Here is an 11,985-nt window from a genome sequence, read left to right as displayed (position 1 = left end):
TAGGGATTGTCTCACGTTATTCAGGAAAGCACAGAGTGGCCCATTGTGTTTGGTTAGGTAAGTCAGCTGGAAAAGTAGGCTGCAGCCTGGTCCAGTGAGGCTAATGCTGTCAGTGCCCTGCTCATAAGCCCTCAGGCCTCACCTTTGTATCCCAGCCCGCCAGCATCATCATCTCTTTGAGGGCTCTCTGATGACCCAGTGTGGCTTCATACATAGCAGATGGGATGCAGATGCCTCCTGGATGCCAGCATCTATTAGCCCTGACAGGCTGGAATTGGTTTATATATACCCTTGTTCTCTTCCCCTTGTGTCGGGTTAACTCTGAGACACCGGCTGTTCAATCGTTGCCTCCCAGAGATCCCCAACAGGACGAAGCTCAGTTGCCCAGAGTGACAACTTGCCTAATAATACACCCTTATTCTTTGCCTTCCCTTTCCTGTCTCACTTCCTCATTTCTTACTGGTATCTCCTCTGATCACCTCCCAAATATATTATATACACTCAGTTTTTATTTGGGGCTGCACTGGGTCTTTGTTGCAGTGCTCAGCTCTGGAGCACGCGCTCAGCAGTTGTGGTTCACTGGCTTAGTCTCCCTGCACCATCTTCCCAGACCGGGGTTCAAACTCATGCCCCTCCCACTGGCAGGTGGACTCCTAATCACTGGACCACCGGGGAAGTCCTACACTCAGATTTTTTTTAATCTCAAGGCCTGTTTCCAGGGAAAGTAAATCTAAAACATCATGGAAGACCTGGGATGCCAAGTTAAAAAGATTGGACTTCCAGCAGTAAGTGCTTCCTTCATATCAAGTCATAATATGTGTGTGTTAGTTGCTCAGTTGTGTCCGACTTTTTGTAACCCCATGGACTGTAGCTCGCCAGGTTCCTCTGTCCATGGAATTCTCCAGGCAAGAATATTGGAGTGGGTTGCCATTTCCTTCTCCAGGGGATCTTCCCGACCCAGGGCTCAAACCCAGGTCTCCTGCATTGCAGGCAGATGCTTTACCATCTGAGCCACCAGGGAAGCCCCAAAGTCATGATATAAATGTTGGTTATTCTGACAATTCTTATCTCATTGTACAGTACAAATTGCACCATGATTATTTGTTGGAGTGTCACTTCTCCCATTAGATCCTGAACCTTATTTGCAGATGGTATCTTGTAAACTTCCATCCTTCCGACATTTTCTCTTGTGGTGTGGGGATCTCCCAGCAAGTCTGCTCCTAGCTGGTACATATTGCTATGTGTGTGAGTGTGTGCTAAGTCACTTCAATTGTGTCCGACTCGACTCTTTGCAATCTCATGGACTGTAGCCCACCAGGCTCCTCTGTCTGTGGAATTCTCCAGGCAAGAATACTGGAGTGGGTAGCTCTTCCCTTCTCTAGGGGATCTTCCCAACCCAGGGACTAAATCCAGGTCTCCTGTATTGCAAGCAGATTCTTTATAATCTGAGCCACCAGGGAAGCCCAAGCCTTGTGGAATGCTGCGTTTTTGCATCTACTATTACTCACACATTTCCAAGATCCCTTCTTTTAATTTTTCCTTTCTGTTTGAAGAACTTCCTTTAGCCATTCTTTTAAGGCCAAACCAAGACTTTCATCCCCACCCAGGTAATTAGATATCACTCCCTACTATAAATGGATTACATGTACCAGGTTAAAGGCAAAGATTGGCAGAATAAATTTTTTTTTTGGCTGCATCACGTGGTTTTCGAGATCTTAGCACTTGGACGAGACATTGAACCCAGCCCATGGTAATGAAAGCACTCAGTCCTAACCACTGAATGACCGGGGAACTTCCTAGAATAGATGTGTTTTTAATAACCAAAATATGTACTGTCTATAGGAAATTCGATTCAGATATAATAATACTGGTATGTTAAAAGTAAACGGATGGAAAAAAGATATAGCATGCAAATATTAATCAAAAGATAGCAGCCAGGTCTATATGTAACATCAGATAAAGTAAACTTCAGAGCGGAAAAATTACCAGGGACAGAGAGAGGCATTATATAACAATAAAGAAGTCAAGCCACCAAGAAGGTGTAGCAGTCCTAAATAGCAGTTCTGCAAAATGTATGCACCAAGTAACAAAGTTGCCAAATATACGAAGCAAAAACTGATAGGAATGAAAGGAGAAATAGACAAATCCACAGCCATACTTGGAGATCTCAAAAACTGATAGAACAACTATTCAGAAAATCGGCAAAGATATAGAAGAATTGAATAACACCATCAACCAATAGGACCTAATTGATGTTTATAGAAGACTCCACCCACCAGCCATAGCAAAATCCACATTCCTTTCAAAAATGCCTGAGAAACATATACCAAGGAACACTATGTATTCTGAGCCATAAAACAAAACTCAGATGGAAAAGAATTGGGAGAAAGGGTTGCTAAGGCTGTTAGGGAGTGAATACTAACAGGGATGGGGTTTCTTTTAGGGGGTGACGAAAATATTCTGGAGTTAGTAGTGATGATGGTTGCAGTACCTTGTGAATGTACAAAGGAATCAATGAATTGTACACTTCTCAATGGTGAATTTTATGGTGTGTGAATTAACCTCAACTTCATCAAAATTAAATCTTTAACTCTGTGAAAGAAACTGTTAAGAAGATGAAAAGACAAGTTACAGATCGAGAAAAAAAATATTTGCAAGCCACATATCTGATAAAGGACTTGTATCTGGTGACTCAACAGTGAAAAACAAACACTCTAGCTAGAAAGTGGAGAGAAAACGTGAGAGATAGTTTACCAAAGAGGGTATGTGGATGGCAAATAGGCGCATGAAAAGATATTGCATAGTGATAGCCATATCACATAGCTGACCACAATAAGATACCTTGGCTTCCCAGGTGGTAGAGTGGTAAAGAATCAGCTTGCCAATGCAGGAGACATAAGATCCCCTGGAGGAGGAAATGTCAACTCACTCTAATATTATGCTAAGTGGCTTTAGTTGTGTCTGACTCTTTGTAACCGCATGGACCATAGCCCAACAGGCTCCTTTGTCCATGGAATTCTCTAGGCAAGAATACTGGAGTGGATTGCCATGCCCTCCTCCAGGGGCTTTCCCCTGCCCAGGGATCGAAGCCGGGTCTCCTGCATTGCAGGCAGGTTCTTTACCCTCTGAGCCACCAGGGAAGCCCCTCACTCTAGTATCATTGCCTGGAAAATTCCATGGACAGAGGAGCCTGGCAAGTTACAGTCCATGGCGTCACAAAAGAATCAGACATGTCTTAGTGACTAAACAACAACACATACTCATTAGTGATTTAATTTTGGAACAGCTAATTTTAAAAATAAGTGATAGCACCAAACGCTAGCTCAGATGCACAGAAAACTGGATCCTTAGTATTGGTGGGAAGGTAAAATGGCAGTCCCTCTGGAAAATAGCATGGCAGTTTCTTTTTTCTGCACTGGGAGGCATGCAGGATCTTAGTTTCCAACCAGTGGACCAAGGATCATACTTGTGCCTCCTTCAGTGGAAGCACAGAGTCTTAACCACTGACCACCAGAGAAGACCCTTGGCAGTTTCTTTTAAAAACTAAACATACATTTATTTTATGACCCAGCAATTAATTGCATGCCTGGGCATTTATCTCAGAGAAATGAAAACCTATGTCCACATAAAAACCTGTGAGTACATGATTGTTCTTATGAGCTTTATCTGTAGTAACCTCAAACTAAAAACCTAAGAGAGGGTAGTTTAAATAAACTGCAGTGCATCGCTCCATGAAATACTAGTTAGTCATTGGTAAAGAGAGAAAACTGTGGAAACCAACAAGAACTTGGATGTATTTCAAGGGCATTATGTGAAGTTTAAAAAAAAAAAACCTCAAAAAGTCACGTATGATATGATTCTATGTGTATCAGTTTGGTTCAGTTCAGTTGCTCAGTCGTGTCCGACTCTTTGCAACCCCAAGAACCGCAGCACGCCAGGCCTCCCTGTCCATCACCAACTCCCAGAGTTTACCCAAACCCATGTCCATTGAGTGGGTGATGCCATCCAACCATCTAATCCTCTGTCATCCCCTTCTCCTCTTGCCCTCAATCTTTCCCAGCATCAGGGTCTTTTCAAATGACTCAGCTCTTCACATCAGGTGGCCAAAGTATTGGAGTCTCAGCTTCAACACCAGTTCTTCCAATGAACACCCAAGACTGATCTCCTTTAGGATGGACTGGTTGGATCTCCTTGCAGTCCAAGGGACTCTCAAGAGTCTTCTCCAACACCACAGTTCAAAAGCATCAATTCTTCGGTGCTCAGCTTTCTTTATAGTCCAACTCTCACATCCATACATGACCACTGGAAAAACCATAGCCTTGACTATACGGACCTTTGTTGACAAAGTAATGTCTCTGCTTTTCAATATGCTGTCTAGGTTGGTCATAACTTTCCTTCCAAGGAGTAAGCGTCTTTTAATTTCATGGCTGCAATCACCATCTGCAGTGATTTTGGAGCCCCCAAAAATAAAGTCTGACACTGTTTCCACTGTTTCGCCATCTATTTGTCACCAAGTGATGGGACCGGATGCCATAATCTAAGTTTTCTGAATGTTGAGCTTTAAGCCAACTTTTTCACTCTCCTCTTTCACTTTCATCAAGAGGCTCTTTAGCTATGCTTCACTTTCTGCCATAAGGGTGGTGTCATCTGCATATCTGAGGTTATTGATATTTCTCCCGGGAATCTATATGTATAACGTTCTCGAAATGACGACATTTTGAAAGGGGACAGATGAGTAGTTGCTAGGGGTTAAGGATGGTGGGGGAAGGAAGACGTGACCGAGAAGAGAAAACACTCGTAAGATCTTTGTGGTAACAGAATAGGTTTGGCTCTTGGTTGTAATAGTGGCTTTAGGAATCTTGCACATGTGATAGAAAGACAGACTCCTACAGACACTTAGACCACTGTGGATTTCCTGGGTGTGATATTTTACCATAATTGTGTAAGATGTGACTGTTGGGAAACACTGAGTTAAAGGGTACACCAGACTTCTCTGTATTATTTTTGCAACTTCCGTGAATCTGTAATTATTTTTTAGGTTGTTTATGCTATATGAAGTGAAAATGTTAGTCTCTTAGTTGTGTTCGATTCTTTTGTGACCCCCGTGGACTACAGCCCACCAGGCTCCTCTGTCCAGGGGATTTTCCAGGCAAGAATACTGGAGTGGATGGCCATTTCCTTCTCCAGGGGATCTTCCCTACCCAGGGATTGAACCCACATCTCCTGCATTGGCAGGCAGATTCTTTACTACTGAGCCACCAGGGAAGCTTATTAATTAATACCTTATGAGAAAACCCTGCCGAGTATGGATGTACTTCATTTATCCTGCAAAAACAGGCCACGAGGTATTGTACAGAGTTTAATTTTCCATATAACATCAACTTATCTCTCTATATAATGTTAAAACATTTCACGGGCATTTTGCCAAAATATATTAACATTGTCCCTGCTTTTTTTTTTTCCCCCACAAACAAAAACATAAGACAGAATTCAATACCATGGTCCGATCAGGGATTGGGGACTTGCTAGGCAGTCAGCTGCAAATATTGACTCCTTTATTTTCTTTGAAGAAAATTCAGCTTTTAATTGAATAAGAATGCTTATTGAGCAAATCAAATCTTTATTAAAAACAAAAAAAGACTGGTTGAAAACTCTCCTCTCCCCCCTACCAGACCCATGGAGCCTTCTGCTGGAGAAATTCTTCAGGCTCCATCCAAGGACAGCAGAGCCAAGTGCAGAGCCAAGTGCAGAGCCAGATCCAGGAGTCTTAGACCAAAAATTCAATAGTCAGGTCACAGTTGTTGCTGGGCTCTGAGTAATGCAATGTACTTTTGCACCCATGCTTCCTTTGGCTGGGCACACACTTTATGGCCTCTCTTGGTGGTGAATCTGTGGAAAAGAGATGCTGAGAGTCAATACTAAGAACTTTGGCCTCCTGGAAAAGGATGGAATTGAGGGGTAGCCCCCCCACGGGGTAGCCCCCCCACCCCCAACTGGTCTCCTGATCGGACCCCCTTTGCTGCACCCCCATCCCTGTTCCCTCTTCCTTCTTTCTGGCTGCCTTGGGTCGAGTCTTTATTGCAACGTGTGGACCCTTCTCTAGTTGTGGTGTTCTGGCTCCAGCTCAGGCTCCAGGGCATGGGCTCTCAGCTGCCCCGAGGCCTGTGGGATCTTAGTTCCCTGACCAGGGATCGAACCCATGTCCCTTGCATTGGCAGGCACATTCTTAACCACTGGACCCACCAGGGAAGCCTCCCAGCTCCCTCTTTTGGCTCCTGCCCTCCTTCTTCTCCCCTATCCTGTTTTCCACTGGAAACCACGCTTCCTGGCCCACGTTTGTCAGGAAACATGTCCCAAAGGCTGTGGTCTGAAGCAGGTAACCTGCACCGTGCCTCTAAATTCTTCTGTTTTAATATAACAGCTTTATTGGGATATACTTCAATTTTAGAATATTTGCATCACCGCACAAAGGAACCTCATATGCATGGTGCCACTTAATTCTTAATCACGTTATTGTGGGTTGTTTGCCACAGCTGTTCATGTGGAGAAGATTCTGTGTTCCTTACTGCACTGTGAGCTCCTTTAGACTGGGGGTTGTGGGACTTCCCTGGTGGTCCAGTGGCTAAGACTCTGCACTCCCCATGCAGGGGGGCCTGGGTTTGATCCCTGGTCATGGAACTAGATCCCACATGCTGCAACTAAAAACTGGCACAGCCAAATAAATAAATATGAAAAAAAAAAAAAGAAAAACTGGGGGTTGTGGTTGATGTCCCTGAATGGTTTCCAGCCTTTGCTCCTTGAGAGCATTCAGAAGTGACAAGAGCCTGAGTCAAGGGTGCTCTCACCTGGAGCATCGGGTACTTACTGGGGTTCCTGCCCTGGCATGTGCAGGGGAGAAGAGCCCAAAGGATGGGGAAATAAGGGAGAAAAAGGGCTTTGTGGATGTTCGAACATCCATTTGACATTGTTCCCATGAGGAAATGCGAGTCTATGTCTCCTCCCCTTGAATTTAGGCCCGTCTTAGGGGACTGGTTGACCAATAGGAATGGCAGAAGTGATGCTATGTGACTTGGTAGTTAGGTCATGGGAGGTTGTAGAACTTCTGCCTGGTTCACTGAGCACTCCTGCAGGAGCTTTGGACCTCCTTGTAAGGAGTCCTGCCCCCCCAGGTCACCACACTGTGGGGAAGCCCAAACTAGCCCAACAGAGACCACACAGAGGTGCCCTCGAGGCAGAGAGATGCCTCCAGCCCCTCGAGCTGATCCAGCTCCAGCACCATCGGTCTGCTGTGGTTTAGTCGCTAGGTTGTATCCAGCTCTTTTGTGACCCTGAGGGCCATAGCCTGCCAGTCTCCTCTGTCTGTAGAATTTTCCAGGCAAGAATACTAGAGTAGGTTGCCATTTCCTTCTCCAGGGGAATCTTCCTGACCCTGGGATCAAACCCGCATCTCCTGCACGTTTCTCCTGCGTTGGATTCTTTACTGGTGAGCCACTAGGGAAGCCACCATCTGCCCATAACCACATAAGAGATGTCAAGCCAGAGCCTCGCAGCTGAGCCCTTCTGGAATTCCTGACCCATGGAAACCATGGGAGATAAGAAGATTATCACTGTTGGATTAAGCCACTAAACTTTGAGTGATTCCTTATGCAGCAACAGATGGCTGATCTAGACCCCTCACCCTCCTTTTACAAATGACTTGTGTCCAAGGTCACACAACTTATGATAGAGCCACTGCTTTGAGCTTAGCTTGGGGCTTTTTTCCAGCTGTTGGTTAAGTGTTAATATCTCTAAAGTTCCAATAAGTCAATCAAGACACAAAGGAGAAGACCCAGGGAGGGCATCCTGAGCCCAGGAGCATCCCCCTCCATACCTGGGCACCGGGGCGCCTCTTGCCTGCCCTTAACTGTGACAATATTTGGGTTTGTCCTTGGAGCCTGTTGTCTATCTTTCTGCACATTCTCTCATGCTCAGGAACCGCAAGTCCTGGAGAGGAACCCCAAGTCTTGGAGAGCAGTGACGGCCCCTACTTGTGTATTTACACTTAAAGATCGCTTCCATTACCCACCAGTATTCTTGCCTGGAGAATCCCGGGGACAGCGGAGCCTGGCGGGCTACAGTCCGTGGGGTCACCAAGAGTTGGGCACAACTGAGGCAACTTAGCGTTGCTTCCATTTGCCGAACGTTTACTGCGTGCAGGCTCAGCGCTCTATGCTTTATGTACGTTAACCTCATTTAGTCCTTCCATCTCTCCTGCTACCGATGGGCCTGGCATGACCTGCCTCTTGTCCACCTGTCTGCCTTGTCAGAAATATGTTCACCCTTCTCCCATCCACCGTGCTCCTGCCAGCCTCCTTTACCTGGGCCACTCCCACTTATCCTTGGGGGTTCTCAGTGTGAATGTCACTTCCTCCAGGAGACCCTCCCAACTCTAAGTGAGGTCCTCCTGTGACTATGATGAAGGGTACCCAAACATGCTGCCCCCAAATATGCCACTTTGAAAAAAGGATTATTTTGAGCTAAAGACACTAAAAAACTCAAAAAACAAAATCCTCCAAAAAACAAAGCAAAGAAACCCAAACACCAGCAAGTGCAAGAAGGGCATTCTGACCTCCCCTTTGCCTCCTGAAAGCAGGAGATAAAACTCCCATGTGAAAAATGTCCTCCTTGTACCTGGAGGAAAAATTATTCTTAACGTCAGAGATAGTCAAGGCCAAGAAAACTCTGTACAAACAAACATTAAGATAACTCTTATCAGTCTTTAGCTTTCTTCACCCCCATATATTTTAATTACTTTTCCACAATTCCCTCTTTGTTCAAAAGCATGTAGGCTTTGGACAAAAGCATATAGATTTTGCTACTTCTTTGGGTCTTCATCTTCCTGTGGGGGCTCCGTGTGCATGAAAAAATCTGTATGCTTTTCTCCTGTCAATCTGTTTTATGTCCATTTAATTCCCAGGCTCAGCCAGAGCCCCTAAGAGTGTAGAGATAAAGTTTTACCTCCCCTCCAGTGACATGCTCCCTCCTGCTCTCTTCCCCTGCTGTCCTTTTCAAGCACTCATACAACTGAGATTATCTATTTTGTGCCAGTGTCTTTTAATGCCCTCTTTTATGCTAGATGTAAGATCTATGCAGGCGTGCTGAGTTGCTTCAGGCATGGGACCCTGTGGACGGTAGCTCTCCAGTCTCCTCTGTCCATGGGGATTCTCCAGGCAAGAATACTGGAGTGGGTTGCCATGCCCTCCTCCAGGGGATCTTTCCAACCCAGGGATCAAACCCCCATGCTTCTTCATTGGCAGGTGGGTCTTTACAACAAGTGCCACCTGGGTCTATAAAGGCTGTTTATTCTTTTATACCCAGCACTTAGCACAGTGCCTGGCAGATGCCTCGATCATGGTCGCAGGTCAGGAAACCAAGCTCAGGGTCATGCTTGTTAACGCCCGAGGTTAAGCGATAACCGACTGACCAGGTTTCCAGCCTGAGGCTCACCCTGGCCCTGGGGTGGGTGGGGGGTCTGCTCAGCACCCCTCTAACTACATAACTGGTAAGGGATCCCAAAAACCCAAAGGAGAAATACTCACATCACAGCCTTCTGGGAGCAGCTGTTCCTGGTGAATTCATAGCTATGCACCCACTTCCAGGGAAGGAGTTTTTGGCTGTATTGGAAACAGCAGAACTTGGCTACATCACTGCCACCTTAGAGGGAAAAAAAAACAGAGAGAGGAAGGATCTTGGAGCTGTCCCTTTGCTTCCATCCCTGGCCAGCCCAGGAAGGGAGTAGGGCAGCCCCGTACGTGTGGCGGCTCCGAGATTGACACTCAGGATAAGAACCAGGAAAAGAAGGGAAGCCATAGGGAAGTTCTTCATCGTGCTGCAAGCTGAGTCCTTCAGAGCCTTCTTTCTAATTCCTCTGTCTTGTCAGGAACCCTCTTTTATGGGGCTGAGCCGACCCTGAAGGTAGTTCCAGAGAATTTTGTGATTGAGCACAAAAGCAGCTCTTTTGACCCTTTGGGGGAAGCAACCTGATATCTGTGAAAAGGAGACTGGTAAGTCAGGAGGTGTCATGAGAGGGGAGGAGCCAGCACACCCTAAGAGTCTCTCAGCCAGTGGAATGATTTGAGTCAACACTGATTATTTTAGAAGCAAAAACAGAGGAAATGAAATAAGAATTCTAGTGAATTGACCTCAATTGTTTTTATAAATCAGTGACTGTTCCCGATAAGTATCTGGTTCTTGGCTAAAACTATTATGGTCTCCAAAGCATTGACTGTTCTCAAGGAGGTCTGGACAGTCTCAGGAGAGGAGCATAGGGCAGCTTGACTACACAATGGATATTCAAGAATGATGCTCCTGGTATTTGCCCTTCCTAGCATCCCAGTGCTGCACATCACCCGATAGGTGATGTGCCAGGGCTGCTTGAGGGGGCACTTGGTGGTATCTCATCCAGTTGAGAGGGTCTCAAAACTGTTAGAACATCAGAACCATCTGGAATGTTGAAATAATCCCCAGCAGCCAATAATTTAATGAATTATGCCTGCACAGTAAGGGCTCTATAAACATCCCCAAAGAGGACTTCCCTGGTGGTCCAGTGGTTAAGAATCTGCCTGCCAATGCAAGGGACATAGGTTCAATCCCTGCTCCTGTAAGATTCCACATATTGTGGGGCAGCTAAGCCCATGGACCACATGGGCCTGTGCTCTAGAGCCCAGGAACCGCAACTGCTGAGCCCACGTGCTGCAGCTACTGAAGACTGTGAGCTCCACAACAAGAGAAGCCACTGCAATGAGAAATCCACACACCGCAATTAGAGACTAGCCCCTGCTCACTGTGTATATAGAAAAGCCCGAGCAGCAGCGAAGACCCAGAACAGCCAAAAACAAATAATAATAATAAAAAAAGAGACAGACAAAGGATGGAGGTGGGATGGGTCTGTCTTGGGAAGACCTCATAGGGTCCTGCCCAGTTACAAGGTGGTGGCCTGGGCTTGTGATGGGCATCTGAAGTGTGGGCGCAATCTTGTGGGACTGACCCCTTAGCCTGTGGGATCTGAAACAATCTCCAGGTAGACAGAGTCAGAATTGAGTAAATTGTAGGACACTCAACTGGTGTCTGAGAAGTGCTAGGTGTGAGGAAAACCCTCCCACATCTTCATCAGAAGTAAAGTATGCAGAGTACAGTGTTTCACTGAGTAGATAGGAAACAAAGATTCTTCTTCCCCTTTCAGCTCTAAATCCAATGATTGGTATCCTGTTAAGAAGTTCCATGTGAAGAGGTAGAGAGACACACAGGGAAGAAGGCCATGTGAGGACAAAGGCAAAAATTGGAATGATGCCATTACAAGGCCAGGGACACCTGGGATCTTCCAAAATTTAAGAAGAAACAGGAAGGATTCTCCACTAGAAATTTCAAAGGGGAGTATGACCCTCTTGACATCTTGACTTTGAACTTCTAGCCTCCAGAACCATGAGAGAATAAATTTCTGTTGTCTTCAGCCATACGGTTTGTGATCATTTGTTCCAGAAGCCCTGAGAAACAAATGCGGCTTGTATCTGTAAGGGCTAGAATTTGGAATTTCTAAGGAACACTGCTTATTTAACTTATATGCAGAGTACATCATGAGAAATGCTGGGCTGGAAGAAACACAAGCTAGAATCAAGATTGCCGGGAGAAATATCAATAACCTCAGATATGTAGATGACACCACCCTTATGGCAGAAAGTGAAGAAGAACTAAAGAGCCTCTTTTTTTTTTTTTTTTTTTAAAGAGCCTCTTGATGAAAGTGAAAGAGGAGAGTGAAAAAGTTGGCTTAAAGCTCAACATTCAGAAAACTAAGATCATGGCATCTGGTCCCATCACATCATGGGAAATAGATGGGGAAACAGTGGAAACAGTGTCAGACTTTATTTTTGGGGGCTCCAAAATCACTGCAGATGGTGATTGAAGCAGTGAAATTAAAAGACACTTATACCTAGGAGGAAAGTTATGACC

The 11,985-nt window shown here is 45.5% G+C and overlaps 1 protein-coding gene across 1 annotated transcript; it reads right to left on the bottom strand.

The window, feature by feature from the left end:
• Positions 1-5,603: 5,603 nt before the first annotated feature.
• CCL26 (C-C motif chemokine ligand 26) lies at positions 5,604-9,989 on the bottom strand. Its single transcript, XM_081557843.1, has 3 exons — positions 9,792-9,989; positions 9,579-9,693; positions 5,604-5,889 (listed from the first exon to the last, which is right to left on the bottom strand). Exons 1-3 carry the CDS (start codon positions 9,862-9,864, stop codon positions 5,793-5,795), a joined length of 285 nt encoding a protein of 94 aa, XP_081413969.1. The 5' UTR covers positions 9,865-9,989; the 3' UTR covers positions 5,604-5,792.
• Positions 9,990-11,985: the final 1,996 nt, after the last annotated feature.

The sequence above is a fragment of the Giraffa tippelskirchi genome, chromosome 13, assembly GCF_054371585.1.
Source record: "Giraffa tippelskirchi isolate mGirTip1 chromosome 13, T2T-mGirTip1v1.2.pri, whole genome shotgun sequence".
NCBI classification, from domain to species: domain Eukaryota; kingdom Metazoa; phylum Chordata; class Mammalia; order Artiodactyla; family Giraffidae; genus Giraffa; species Giraffa tippelskirchi.
Note: the sequence above shows the minus strand (reverse complement) of the source record. Positions and strands in the feature narration are given on the sequence as shown.